Here is a 15,287-nt window from a genome sequence, read left to right on the forward strand (position 1 = left end):
TCCAATGAGCAGATGACAGAGTGTGATGGGAGGGAGGTAGGCTGAGGTGAGACAAGGAAACACCCTCTCAGCAAGGCTGTCCACTCAGCCCATCCCCTGGTCACACACACACAGGACCTCAGTGAGGCCTATTAAGTTCTGGAAACTTCTGTTTGGAAAATGCTGCCATGGAAGAATGGGAGACAGGTAAGATTTTGTAGAATTTCATTCATGTAATGGTCCCTGTTTGTCCAAATGGAGCCAGGAAATGCCTCCTGGCAAGAGAAAAAGGGCCATTTCCACCATAGCAAAGGCAGACGTGCCTCTCCTCTGTCCCTGTCAAAGCTTCACTGCAACAATATAAGCCAAAACGGAGCTGTCAGGGCCTCCTGAAACCTATGCTCACCACAGCTGCAGAGGCACCTGCCCGCCTAGGCCATGTGAAAAAGATGCTTCCAGGTGTCCACCTGTTTCAGAAACACCTGGTGCAGGGGTTCTCAATGCAGGGCCCACAGCAGCCTTCAGGAGTCTGTGAGACCCCAGACTCGTACGAAAGCCGTACTTTATAGGTTACTTTACTTAGCATTTACATTTACTCACATGACAACATTTTACACTTACTTTATGCAAACAGATTGTTTCTAGGGAGAAGATCCATGCCTTTCAGTAAATTCTCAGTGGGATTAGGAACCCGAAATAGGTTAGGAACTACTGTTCTCAGGGGGCTCCCGTCCACATACCAGCACGAGCTGAGTTAAAGGCTGAGCACCGTCTCCCATTCCCCCACCACCAGCCCCTCCTCAGCATCAGGGAAAAAAGACACCTCTTCTAATGTAATAACTGAAATAATCATACTTGCTTTTCAGGTGGAGATTATTCACGTTTAACTGAAGTTGAATAGTCCCATCCACAGGTTCTCTACAAATTAGCCTGACCAATAAGATCTTAGATGGAAAAGTCTCCAGGGAGCAGCATCTGGAATGCCTCACTCCCTCCCTCAGTCATCCTGTTCTGGGTGCTCGGAATCCCAGGGAAATGGCCCCACACTCACATCTTGGTTCTTGGGACATCTTGGTGGCTTGGGAAGCCACACTCACAGCTACACGGCCTTGGGAGACAGTCATCAGAGGGTCATCTGAATTTTGGTTTCCAGGCACCTCTGGTCCTCACCACTTACATGTAATAAGGATTTTGCTACACAGACTGCTGACCAGCAAAAGGGCACTTACACAGGAAGTTCACCCTCTTTACTCTCATTTGTCTGGCCTCTGGCTTCTTTAGGGGCCACAGTGCAGTGACTGTGACCGGGTCCCTGTCAAATCTTCCAGCATGACAGCAACAACAGCCAGAGCATGAGTCTGCGACCACGCGCCCAGTCCTACAAGGGACTCCTCTGTCTCTCTGGACATCAAGGCCCAGGAGGATCTCTGAGTAGAAAACCAACCTGTGACCAAAAATGGCTTTGTCTTGGCTGAATGAAGAGCAGAAGCCACCAGGCAGTCATGGGAAACACTATGCCACTTACTCTTGCCCTGGAGAACTCCAGGGACTCTACCCCAGTCCCTAATGGCCCTGTGGGCTTTGGGGACCCTGGGCCTAAGGATGTTCTCTTTCCACTAAAGACTGTGAGCCTGTCCAACCCTTACCCCTCCTCTCTAGCCTGTTGACGTGGAAACCACAGGAAGGATGCAGAGTGAGCAGATGCCACACACCTGGTCTTTGTAAGGGGGTAGACAGAGGCCAGGACCCGGCCTTCCCCACATAGGCAAGCTCAGCCTACCCGGGCTCCCTGCTCCTTCCCAGCTCCTACAGTTCTGAGCAACCGCTATTTCTTGCTCCACGATTCCAGGACAGACTATTCAGAGGGAGCCACTAAATGTACACTGAGCACAAGCTCCAAAACCAAGCAAAAAGGCCCCAATCCCACCTTCCATCACCACGCAGCACTTCCCCCACCCTGCCCAGCCACACCTTGTTCCTGGGGAGCACTCAGGCCCTCCCAGGAAGGACTCAGCTGACGTCTTAACACAGAATAAGAGGCTTAAGCAGCTCTAGTCGGCAGAATTTTCTCTAAGTGTCTAAGTGGGTGTTAGGATGAGTAATCAGGCTGAGTCTGTATAAGGTAAAAGCTGTAGCGACTTAAAAAAAGAACGAGTGCTGGTGGATAAACAGGAAACGACCAGGGAGCTGAGGAAGAAGGGCAGAGAAGCGGGGCGCTGACGGCTGTGCAGACAGATGGACAGACAGGAAAGAATGGAGCCGGGGAGACAGAGGAGCGTGGGGTCCAACCCAGCCTGCGGCAGAGCAGGAGAGTATGAAAAAGTAGGTTCCGCCTATGCTGGGAACAGAAGAAACACGCGGCCCCCAGCTGGGGCAGGGGAACGCCGCCTTGACCAGACACAGGAGAAGCCTGGTCTGACAGGCCGAGTGGGTATGCCAAAGGGGGGATTCCAAGGGCCAGAGAAGGATGCGGGGTGGGGCCGCTGCTTTGTGGTAACAGCACTTGCAGGTCACAGGTCCCCCACACCTTCTTCGTTGATGCTTTTCTCCATCTACTTCTAAATTGGATCTGTAGCTCGGGGACATCAGCGTGTCACCTGAAACAAGCTGCATCAGCTGACAGGTGCCAACCTGCCTGTGTCCCACTCTGGGCTAACCTGGGCACAGCAACCCCCACCCCCACCCCGCCGCCTCGGACAGCCAGTATAGACGCTACCTCAGAGTTGAGGGGGGGCTTCAGGCCAGAGCAGAGGGAGACCCAGGCCTCTGGAAGGGGAGAGACCCAACGTCAGGTGCCTCGCCGGATGACTGCTGATCGATTCACCCACTTATCTACAAGGCCGGTCATCCTCATTGTGTTAGCAGTTACAAACTTTTCCAGCTATTCTGCTGACACGTGCTCTGGAGATAAGAATCCCTCAGGTCATTTGGAAGAGCTATCTGCACAATCTGCCCTTCCTTCTCTCAGAGAGAACCTGCCAGGCTTTTGGCATCCGTTCAGACTCTACCTCTGCTGAGAATGAGGGAGGTAAATTTACCTTAAATGTCACAGCTCGGTTATATTCAGTATGAAATGCACCATCCCTGTCAAATGAGGAGAAAAAGGTGTTAACTTTAAGAATGGTTGTGAAGATACATACCTTTGGTTTCCTGCAGCATCTCAATAACATTCAGCTATTGAACACAGTTCAGGATTTAAAAGAAAAAAAAAAAAAAGGAAACTGTAAACACAGGGAAAAAAAAAATCATTCCGAAATAAAATTAACCTAACTAAAAACCACCCTTCACAGGAATACCAATGAAAGCTTTCAGCACTTACTTGAAAATTGGAAATGCCCACGTGTACTCACTGGTAATGGAATAATTCAACCTTTTTGTCCTTTGGGCTCAGGTCAACTTTCATCTTCTTGCACAATTTTCTACTCTCGGCATCACTGAAAGACACGAATGTCGGGAACTGGTTGTTACCTGAGGTCCTCAGGAAGGTGTTGACAGAGTAAAACCTGCTGGTGCCCAATGAAAGCCTGGTATCTTGGAATTCTCAATAGTGGTAAGGCCCTGACTATAGACGGGCATTCAGAGACCCGGAGGAAGGGGAGTAGCCAAAAGGACACGGGTCAAGAGACACGCAGACAAGGATGTATCACTACACGCGAGGGGCAACAGGGACAGCTCTGGACATAGCAAGTCTCCAGAAGCCTAGTGGGTAGACAGCCCATTCTAAGAAGAAAAACAAACTACAGTACAGATCTGTGGCTCCCCATCCTCACAGCTCATCAGAATCACCTGGGGGTGTTTAAAAAAAATACTGATTAACCTGGCCCTTCCCTGATCATTACTTCAGACTCTGCCTAAGGCCCAAGCAAGTTTGGGTTTTTTAAAGCTCAAATGTGTGCCATAGGCCACCTGCTATATCCCGTCTGACCAGGATAAGAAGAAAACATTCTACAATGCTGACGGGGATACGAAATCTGACCAGGTATTGACAAAAGCCAAAGGGAGAAAGGAGAAAGCTTCAGTGAAGTGCCGCGTCTGCAATATGTACACTCTTGCAATTCTCCTAATAAGAAATGTCTGTCTGGTGCCATCGACTGTTTACAGAGTGCTCGTGCCTAATCTCATCTAACTTGGTTTCCTTCCTGTTAGATCAATGGATCTCAAAACATGGTCCCGGGACCAGCAGCATCAGCACCACCCAAGTTAGAAATGCAAATTCTCAGCCCCATTCCCAAACCTACTGAATCACGACTCTGCGGGTACCTGAGCAACCACGTTTCGCGGAGCCCTCCCAGCGATCCTGCTGCTTGCCACTGTCCTGGCTCTGGCTCTTGCTCCTCGCCTCAACCTCAACAAGCTTTGGCTTCCCCTGTGGCCTCCATCAGCCCCTCAGTGACCTCATCTGTCTCATGGCTTTCCTCATAACCTCACCATACTCGGCCAAGTCTGCCCAATGGCCAGCCAGGGGCAGCCAGCTACCCTGCCCGTGCAGGGCCCTCTCTCCATATCACTGAGCATGGGCTCGGTGAGGGTATCTCAGCCACTGGTCTCCACTGGTCCCCTCTGACTAAACCACATGAGAAACTTTTCCTGCCAGGTATGACAGCCGCTTAAGGAAGTCCCTTCATCTCCCACCTGTTCACATACCTTGCCACCTTCTACAGCCATTGGCTTCACCACCTTCTACAGCCATCGGCTTCACCAGCCCCAGTACAGACAACTTAAACCATTCAGCTCAATTCTAAAAGCAACACTCATCAATGGACCAGGAAAGTCGTGGAACAGCATTTTAAGTGTAACAATGCACTTTGCAAATTCAAGAAGCCTGTCTTACTGGAGAGATATGTGTGGGTCAGAGAGGGGCCCACCCTCCTGCCCCACCCCAACCCAGGCCCAGGCTTTTCCCTCCCTGTTTAGTCCTACTTGGAGTAGCCACCACTGCAGCCACTGCAGCTTCTGGCCCCAGAGCCTGGCAAACAGCAGGGACTCAAAAGAAATGCATGATGAATTCCAAAAGGACAGGCTAATAACAAGGAAATGTTTGCTCCCCCAAGATGGCGAGGGCACTTAGAGAAAGGGAATCTAGAGAGAAGGGATCAGCGGGGATGGGGAGGAGATCCAGATGGGCCAGGAGGACACATCAGAAAGCCCCGGGAAGGGCAGCCCACGGAATCCAATTGCTGGAAACTCATACCCTAAAGCCCAGCGGGGAAGCCATACCCGCCTCCACTGACAAGAGCTATTATTTGCCCTGCCCGCAGAGGCTCTGCGGTGAAGCCAGGCTGACAGGCAGTAGGTATGTTTGCAAATGACTGCATCTAAGGTGCCCTTTCCCTGCCTGAGCTAATTCCCCAGGAGAGAGGACTCCACTCGGGATGTTTACAACTGCTCACTTGGCGCTTGCCTTGTCCAGCTTTGTTCTGCTGCGCTCAACTGTTTCTGGGTGAGCACCTGCTGTTCATCCAGCTGCAACAAGAAATAGTGGCTGGGGCAGGAATCGATCTTGAGCATCCCAGGCCTCCTTCAGCCTCATCCTAGCACCCAGAAGGGGCACCCAACCAGCCTGCTCACACTGCCACACCCGAGCGGGCCGCTCAGACTTTGCAAGGCAGCCAACCGAGGGGAGAAGCGCCACCCCATGCTGGCTCTCTTCCATCCCACCTGGCTGCCAGCCTCTTCCTGTGACTTTTACGAAGCAGAGGGAGGAGGGACCGGGTTCAGAATCATTCCAACTCCAATCCCTGCCTTCATCTGCCAGAACCTGCTACAAGGAAAAGTCTCACTGCTACAGCTGTAGGTCCCTGGTGAGCTCAGGACAGGCCTGGGGCTAAGACTCCAAAGCAAGCGCCTCAGCTGAATGGAGCTGGGAGGGCACAGAGGTTCTCCCGCCTGTTCCTCAGCATGGACCTCCAGCTGCAGGTCTGGCTCAGCCTGTAGCCCCCACTCCAGTTAAGTGAGTCACAGCTGTCTCTGCCACAGGATTCCTTGTTGCAGACTCAGCACAACCCACTTCCCTCTTGGGGTTAGGACATTTTCCAAGGATTCCCTCTTCTCTCCTGCTCCAGACACACACACAAATACACAGACGTCAATGCCTATAATCCTGGATAGGTCTGTGAGGAGGTGGCTTTCTGGCCCATCTAAGCACCGCTGGCCCAGACCTCCCACAGGCCCGCACTCCCTTCTCCCGCTGTCTTTCTGTCCGCAGCAGTGTGTCTCCACATCTGACCGTGTCCACTGTCACCCCCATCAGAAATGTCTGCTCCGGGAAGGTGAGGGCTTTGTTTGGTTCAGAGCTGATTCTGCAGGGTTAGAGGCAGCTGGCACATAGCAGGTGCTCTCTACGTAGCCTGAGCGAGTGAGTGAGTCAACGATGATGTCTTAAGGCTCTACACCTCTGGCTTTCTGGGCTCTGTCTCCTGAACACCAGGAGTCCTGCCAGGTGACAATTCCTAATAGTACTTTCTCTGACTGGCTCCCCTTCCTCCTGTTTCTCTGAGTATGTGCGCGTATGCTTGTGCATGTGCACACACGCAGGTGCTAATTGTTCGGTACAGACAATAAAAGTTTTAGAGTTCAAGAAGGGAAGTGAAACTACCCAAGCTCAGGACCTTAAAAGAATCTGGGTTGGTAGATTAAGCACGATTAATTGATTTATTGGCTACTTCCCTCTCTACCTCCCTTCCACAGCCAGGGAGTGAGGCTCTGGGGGAAAAAGGCAGGGAGACAAAGGCAGCGATCAGGGAAATGAGAGGCTTTGTTGGAAGGCAGAAGGAGGGAGGAAACCACCATGGATCCCAGAGAGTGGACTGCCATGCAAAGGCCCTTGCTGCCAGTCCCCTGACTGTCCAGCAAGAACCAGCTGGACTGTCTGCTAGGGAGGCTGGAACCCTGCCTCCATCGGCCTGTTTACTCACCCTGACCTGCTACATCCTATCCTGCCCCACCCACCTGGGCCCTTCTCTACACAGAATGTGGAGGGAAGATTCCAGAGGCCTATACACACTTCCCTCCCCACCCCCAGCCCAGGGAGACAAAGACTCACACACATGTATTTGTACGAGCACGGCATGGCTGCTGCAGGTGCATGGGGCTGTGCTTTCGAGATCTTTGTGTACAGTCATGGTCATCCAAGAGGCTGGCCACTCCCACTCCTGGGAATTAGATCCACGGGTGAAAGCAAGGTGCTAGAGGCTCAGGGAGGGGAACCCTGCCTTTCCCAAGTCACAGCATATGGGACCAGACACTCCCTAAAGGAAGGGCCAGCTGCCAGCCAGAGGGACTGGTGGCTTCTAGATCTGGCTCTGCCATCAGCCAGCCTGTGACCTCTGGTGAGGCCCTTGGTTTCCCGAGGTGCAAAATGCAGGAGCTGTCCACATGAGGTGAACGGCACTTCCAATTCCCCTACAGCGTTCAGTACTACGAAAACATAAAGCAGGCTGCCTATATCGTGTAACAGGCCAATCAGGAGCCAGACCACAGGACCGAGGATGGAGACTCAGAAAGAACTGAACCTCAGGCATCACCCTCCAGCCCCCATACAGGGTCCTCGCTCAACTGGTGGGCAGCCACACACAGCAGGGCACAAGGCAGAGCAGACTTCTGGCCACGACATGCCCCTGGCTAACCTGGACTTTCTGGGTTCCATTGCCCCATCAAAGCAGTAGTAAAATCTCTTTCTCAGGCAGCCTGGGTGGCTCAGTGGTTTAGCATCGCCTTCAGCCCAGGGCATGATCCTGGAGACCCGGAATCGAGTCCCACGTCAGGCTCCCTGCATGGAGCCTGCTTCTCTCTCTGCTTGTGTCTCTGCCTGCCTCTCTCTCTCTCTCTCTCTCTCTCTCTCTCTCTCATGAATAAATAAATAAAATCTTAAAAAAAAAAATCTCTTTCTCCCATCTTCCAGGTCTAACATGGTGGGATTCTGAGCACATGGACCCGTGGCCCCTGAGGGTGGACAGGTCAGGAAATGTAGGAAGGGCCTCACTCCTGAGACGTGAAGAAATGGGAGAGGACTAGGAGAGAGTGAGTAGGAAATGCTGTCAGAGTGACCGCTAGGTGCCACATACCCAGGACAACCTTAAAGAACACAGCTGGAGGGCATGAGGCAGGAGACAGAGAACAGCCTGGAACAGCAGGGCCTTAAAGCTGGACCAACCTTAGTGGTCACACAGCACCCTCGGATGAGACACTTGGGACAACAGGGATCCTCCTGGGCTTGGCTGGTCTGTATGGAACCTACCTCCAGAAGACATAGAATGAAGGAACGCAGCACAGTTAATAAAAGGGACGGGAATAAGAGAGTGGGGCATGTCCTTTCCTCGCCCTCATGCCCCCCACAGCCCAGTGGTTCTCAGGCTGGGCTCCTCAGCAGGGAGATGGCCCCCCATCGAGCACAGGACAACGTGTCCGGGAGGCATGTGAAGCCACAGCGTAAACGTGGCACTTCTCCTGGAAATCTGCTTTGTCCCCTGGTAAGTAATGTTAAACATGCTACCTTCAAGAAGAAGCAAATGCTACATTCAAATAATTTTTAGGAGAAAACAGAAGACTTCAAAATATGTTATGTCCGCCCTGGAAGGCCTCAAGTCTTAGATCTGGGAAGCCAGCACTGCTCCGGGGGTACTAAGCAGATGGGAAGAAGACGGCTGGGAAAAAGGAAAATGTGGCTCGGTGATGACCTTAAACCCTCAGGAAAAGCAAGCAGTCTCGGCCCAGTGAGAATCAGCCTCGGGAATTAGCATACCAGGCACAGCTCCTGCCTGCTGGCTCCAGCTCCGCTGCCCCGACAGCAGCGCTCCGCGCCAAGGCCAAGCCCGATGCCAGGCTGCAGGGCACGAGGGGAATACCAACTCCCTCGCACACAGCGCACTTCACAGCCGGACAACCACCACCAGCCAACTCGAGCGTGGCTGCTGAAGTCTGAGCCAGGAGGTGGAGTGAGGGGAAGGGAGAGCTGACAAATCTGTGGACAGAAGCCAGACACCCTACAGACACCTCACAGCAACAAGCTACAGGGCCTGGGCCCTGGGAGAAAACCCACACAGGGGGGTGCGTGTGTCTGCAGTCACATGCGCACGGGGACGGAGGGAAGAGCCAGAAAATCAAGGAAAAGAGGAAAAGAAATACTCGGATACAGAAGAGAGGGGAAAGACCAAAAAAAAAACTGGGAGAGGCAGGGACCCAGAGATGGGTAAGAGGCAGCAGACACTATTAGGGAAGAGGGGAGGGAACAAAGCAGGAGAGAGGACAGCAGCTCAGAGGAAGGACAGGAGAGACATAAGGAAGACACTCAGAATGGGGAGGGGGGGGTGACACAGAGAAAGACACCCCCGCCCCCAAAGACTGCCACATACTTACACGGATACACACTACACACCAAACCTGGCAGCTTCCAGGGTTTTCTGAACCAGGCTATTCAGAGATGGAGAGCAAACTGGAAGATTCAACTCCACGGTGCACGCAAGTTTAAACTGAGGCCCAGTGACTTGCCATAGGTCCCACAGCTACCAGCTGTCAGTCTAGACTCAAAGCCAGGCCCCATGACTGACAGTTCTCCAGGTCCCACTGCATCTCAAACTCCTCAAGGGTCAGAACAAAACACCCTGCGCATGGGGGCTGACTCTCATGCTCAGAACTTTCTTCAGGGGCATCCTCTCAACAACCAAGGGATCCTCATCCAAGAAAGAGCCACTGAAGAAGGCACGCACCATTTCTCCCCCTCGGCTGCTTCTGGGAACGCCCTGAACGATCCTGCCCAGATGAAAAGTAACAGTAAAAATGGGGTCTCATGTTTAAGCCATGTTTAGAAAGAACTTGCACTTACTGGCTCCTCACCACAGACCTGGAAAGGCAGCAGAATGTGTACTATTGTCCCATCTACAGATGAGGGAACGTCCAAGGACACCGGGCTAGTAAGAAGCAGAGCTGACCCTTCAATCCAGGCCTCTGCCATTATTCTGCGTATCTTCAAAGACACTTTACACCAGTGCACTGTCTCCTTGCCCCGGAATGCCCCCTGTTCCCTTCACCTGTCCTTTAAGGGAGAAAAGCAGAGTGGGCTCTTCCCTCGAGACCTCCTGGTCACCCCCTCCCAAGCCCTGGCATCCTCATCCTAGCCTCCAACACCCTGCTGGCAAGGCAGGAGGCTCAGCTGGAAAGGCTGAGAGATGGGGAACCTCAGGAGGGCCCATGCGAGGGGAGGCTGAGCGCCTGCTATTGCACAGCAGACGCTGGCTCCATCCCACCTCCTCACTCCACTGCAGACGGCAAGAGAACGTGTTCCCAAGAGCGCTTCCGCCCATCCCCAGGGCATCTCGTTCAGACGCATAAACACAGACTGAACACATTAAGGATGGAGTGAGAGCTGTCACCGCTGGGGCCCAGGGTAATGCGGCGGGTTCCCCTAATGGTTCACAGGGCACGTTCAGAAGTCCAGGAGCAGGAGTGGCTGAGCAGGAGGGCAGAAGCAGCCCACGCCCTGCGGGACAGGAGCCCTGAGTTCAGTCCCTTGGGCTGCTCTGGGAAGATCTCACTGCACCCTGCCTCTGACTTCAAACCTGGACACAGATACTCCTGCTCCCGACACAATCCATTAGAGCTCCATGATCCATTTACTTAACAATTCTTTTTTTTTTTTTAAGATTTTATTTATTTATTAGAGACAGAGAGAGAGAGACAGAGAGACAGACAGGCAGAGGGAGAAGCAGGCTCCATGCAGGGAGCCTGACTCGGGACTCGATCCGGGGACTCCAGGATCAGGCCCTGGGCTGAAGGCGGCGCTAAACCGCTGAGCCACCCGGAGCCGCCCTTATCTAAACTATTCTAAAAGCCAGGTAACATTTCGGTTTATACTTCCTCTTAGAGGGATGAACTGAGGGGTGACTACATGTAACGGTCTATCCTTTTGTCTTCAGGTTAACTCTTTAAGCTCCACGGGGCCCCCCTAGATTTTCAGGATTATTTCTCCCGTTGGCACTTTCATGGACTCCAGACATCACGTCTCCAAGCAAGCCCTGAATTCTAATGTTCTAACTGCGGCCCATTCAGCCCTGCCCCTGCTGAGAGCAGAGCAGCACTGCTGCCTCCATCCATACCCATCAAGAGGGGACCCCGGGCTGTGCGCAGGGCCCACACCACAGGGGGCTGCCTGCAGGGAAAGCCAGAGCACTTCAAAGACCAGGTACTCAAAGGTCTTTGCCCCAAATTATAACTCTACTTTCACTGTGATGCTTTTCTCAACCTTTCCAGGCAGAAAAAAGTGACAGCCCTCACACCCGTAGCCTCCATTGACTGCACTTCTCACGTGGACTGTAATCACTGGGTTTGGAGTCGGCTTCCTCCTTGCACACTGAGCTCCTGAGGATACTAAGCACGTAGGAATGTTGCAGGTGGGGATCCCTGGGTGGCGCAGCGGTTTGGCGCCTGCCTTTGGCCCAGGGCACAATCCTGGAGACCCGGGATCGAATCCCACGTCGGGCTCCCGGTGCATGGAGCCTTCTCCCTCTGCCTGTGTCTCTGCCTCTCTCTCTCTCTCTCTGTGACTATCATAAATAAATAAAAATTAAAAAAAAAAAAAGGAATGTTGCAGGTGAAGGCAGCAACCACACCGAAGCTCTTCTTCCCATTTCTGCCACCTACACACCTAAGAACTTCCTGTGATGAGGCTCTATCAGACAGGCAGGAGTAGTGGCATCTCCAGATATGGAGCTTCCGAAGTGCCCTGGCCCCTCTAGAAGGCTCTGTCACTTTGCCCATCACACAGTGCACTGCTGGTAAAATGTGGGAGACTGAAGACAAACCTAGGAAACAAGGACACTTTTAGACCAGCTGTGAACTAGAACTGACCACTGGCCAGGACCTCACCAAGGGTCTGGTGAGAAATCTCCTCCACTAAACTGGTGTTTGAATAAACTAGGAGGTGCGAGGCCAGAGAGAGGGGTGCACACGAGCACACACACACACACCCCTACAGCAAACACCACTCAGCTGAGACTTCTCCTGGTCTCATTCAGCGCTTTGTCAAAATATCACTCTCCCTTCGATTCTCTCCAATCATGGGCAGGACAACTTTGAGGGCATCAACTTCTAAATCTGTGCATCCCAGAAGTTCACTCACAAAACGGCCATTTAGAATTCAGACTGAAGGGGAGGAAGGCGGCACTGGAGGGGGCCCCTAAAGCTCAGTTAACCCACAGGCTGGTGGCCGGGCTGTGGCTCAGGCAAGAAGAGCTTCAGGAAAGGTTAAGAAGCCCTTTATAGGCCATCCAGGAAAAGAACTTTTCCCCCGCAGAAACCACCTCTTCCCTGTACTAACAAGAATGCGGTATTTTCCTTCCCCCCTCCTTTTCCCAGGCCCATATCCCTGATAAACCCTAAGTCCAGGTGAGAACTGGAGCTGGACACAGTGACCCTGGAGACACTTCCAGGCCTCAGTCAGAAGCGGATGTAAATGCTGATATCCACCAAGTCCACAGCGCCTTGTATCCAGTAGGTGCTCAAACATACAAGGGTCAAACCTGCTCTCAGTTGCTACTTTTCCTACACTCATTCACTATCTACGTGCCTTCTGTACTTGGGCCAACCGATACCAAACTGGGAGCTAATTATATAACAAGGCGGTGTGGGTATGTGCACGCGCACACACGGTGCACTAATCACAGAGAGACGTGGAAATCATTCCTAATGACTGAACGGAAAGGGAAGCTGAGCACACCCTGGACTCCAACTCCCACACTCAGAAGAATCAGAGGAATTCCATCAAGAGCCCCCTTCCCCACACGGAGAAGGAGCCCCCGCCCCTTCCTACGGACACCTTCCCAGGGCTGCTGTTTGATCCTAACACCTTAACGCTGACGAGAAATTCTCCGGGAGGAGGGAGGAGAAAGAGGAGGAGAAGGAGCAGACTGTGCTGGCACGGGGATGGGACAGGCAGGGCGGGCAGGGGGACACAGGTCAGAGGAGAGCGCTGGGAGGGCAAAGCCACCTGTCCAGCACTGATCCAGTGGAGCCACCTCGGCAGGCAGGCAGCAGCCCCTCCGACTAGCTGATTGCACCAGGTTTGTGCTGTGGGCACTGGTGACCTCTATTCATGACCCGGGCTGGGTGTAAAGCCCATGGTTCTTGCGGCGGACCCCTCCCACACAAGCCCACGGGGTGACCCTGAAAATAACCTTGCCTCTCTGGGCATCAAGGCCCCCTCTATAAAACAAGGCCCTCTGGGAAGAAAAAAATCAAGTGACACATGACAACAGAGTAACAAGTAAAAGCAATGTGGAAAAAGGGAAGAGGGTGGGGCTGGAAGGAACAGGTGGGAGAGCCAGCACCGCCCCCTCTCCAGTCCACGGGTGATCCGGCAGGAAGGTGAGAGAGGCTTTCTCATAGCAATCTCTCGGTCACACCCCGTCCTCCCTACCCCACCCTCCAAATCCCCCAAGGACGCCCTGCCCCCCAGCCACCACGCCCCATGGCCCCAGGACATACCCACAGTCTACCCAGCAGATGGTGCCTTGTCCTTTCACTGCCTGGGCCACAGTGGATAATAACCTGAGATGACTTTCAGCTGCGGCCTCTGTAAAAAAAAAAATAAAAAAATAAACATCTGTGCCCAAGCATACCAGGGCCACCCCTGCCATCCTCCCTTAGGGGCAAGGAAGGATGGAGACACCGTCCCAGAAGGGAGGTCCCGAGCACCAGTTAAAATACCAACCCTGGGATCAACAGTCCGTGAGAACTCTTCAGAAACCCCCTGTTCCTGCCAGCCTCCGGACCCCTCCTCACAGACACGGAGCGCCCAACTCACCCCTCCTTTACGACACACCTCACACCCTGCTCTTCTGAGAATCTCTCAGCCAGATCCTCAACTCTCAGTAGAATCTCTGACTCATTACTTTACTCTGTCCCATTACTGGGACAAATTGGGAGAGTTCTATAACCAAACGATTATAATTCTATAATGTAGGGAACAAGTTTGCCAATTCCACACTCCTCTGTCCTGGAGCCCAACCTGGGAGCAAGAGGAGGGACCAGATCCTTCCCTTTACCTGTGCATCACCTCCTCATCTCCACCGGGGCTCAGTACAACCTGGTGGTTAAATGAGGTTTATATGTGACACTAGTCTCAGGTGGACCAATGTCAAGCGTACCCAGTCACATTTCACAGCCCATTTCCCCAGAAGCGACAGAAGGGCCAGCCCAGTACCTGGAGGGTCAGCAGCAAAAACACGCACTATGCCTTGGGGCTGGGTGGAGTGAACACACAAAAAGGAAGTTTTTCATTGGTCCAGGCATTTGGGCAAAACCCTGGAAGCTACAGGAGGAGGACAGATCCTTGGGGATGGAGCCTCGTGGCCAGGATCTCAACACTGCCAGCTTGCGAGGGTGCTGCTGCAGAGCGGCTGTGGCCAGTGTGGTACCTTATCCCATCATACCTGTGCGCTCACCTGAAGGGCCGACCATGCAGACCCTGGTGGGGAGAGCAGGTTGGCTGCCTCCCCCATCAAAAACCATAAGGTACATTCCAAAGCCGAGCTGAAATGATGTCTGAATTATTTGCCTCCACAGATCTCCTTTTCTAGTGTGGATAATGGCAGCTGTTTGTGAATACACAGCATGCTGAGCCTTTCATGGAAGTGAACAAAAAGCATCTTTCTAGAGACCTGCACGGAGCCAGTCAAAGGGGGCGCTCCCAGGAACCCCCACCAGCACAGCTGGAGGAGGGAGCACAGCAGAGGTGCGAGAAGCCATCGCTCCAGCGCTCATCCGGGCTCAGACCTGGCTCGGCGGGGCAGGGAGGGAGGCTGAAGTAGAGCTGCATGAAGTACCCCCTCCTAGGGGAAAGGGAGGCCCTGCTTGGGAGGATGGGAGTGGGAGAAAATCTAGTCACCCCACTGCTCCAAAAGCCCACTGAGGGTCACGTGTCTGGCTGCAGGCCGGGGCAAGGAGGCGGGAAGGTCCGGCCACCCAGCAGTCCAAGGCAGAGAGGAGCCCAGGAAGCTCCAGAAGCCCCAGAAGCCCCACTGCCAACAAACCAGCCAGTGGCTGGGTGAGGGGCAGCGGAGAAAGTATGAGTGATCCAGGCCCTGCGTCCTGCCCCACAACTACCATAATCATTTCCTGATCTGAGAGCCCTCCCGTCACTGCAGGATTAATACATTTCTTCCTACCCTCCAGCAGAGGAAACAAGGTAGGGCCAGCACAGAGGACCAGCTCTATCATCTACGGGCTGCTACATCTCAGACGAGTCAGCTAGTTGCCCTCTGCCTCAGTTTCCCCACTGGTAAACTGGACGCTATCTGACAACCTGTGGTGCCTCC

The 15,287-nt window shown here is 53.2% G+C and overlaps 1 protein-coding gene across 1 annotated transcript in view; it reads right to left on the minus strand.

The window, feature by feature from the left end:
* PDIA5 (protein disulfide isomerase family A member 5) overlaps window positions 1–15,287 on the minus strand; it is a 94,590-nt gene that overhangs the window by 58,007 nt on the left and 21,296 nt on the right. Inside the window, exons 3-5 of the mRNA XM_077884244.1 lie at window positions 13,456–13,543; window positions 3,330–3,413; window positions 3,018–3,063 (exon numbers count right to left, since the gene is read on the minus strand). Coding sequence (XP_077740370.1) covers window positions 3,018–3,063; window positions 3,330–3,413; window positions 13,456–13,543 — 218 coding nt within the window. The remainder of the gene's footprint in view (window positions 1–3,017; window positions 3,064–3,329; window positions 3,414–13,455; window positions 13,544–15,287) is intronic.

The sequence above is a fragment of the Canis aureus genome, chromosome 35, assembly GCF_053574225.1.
Source record: "Canis aureus isolate CA01 chromosome 35, VMU_Caureus_v.1.0, whole genome shotgun sequence".
NCBI lineage: Eukaryota > Metazoa > Chordata > Mammalia > Carnivora > Canidae > Canis > Canis aureus.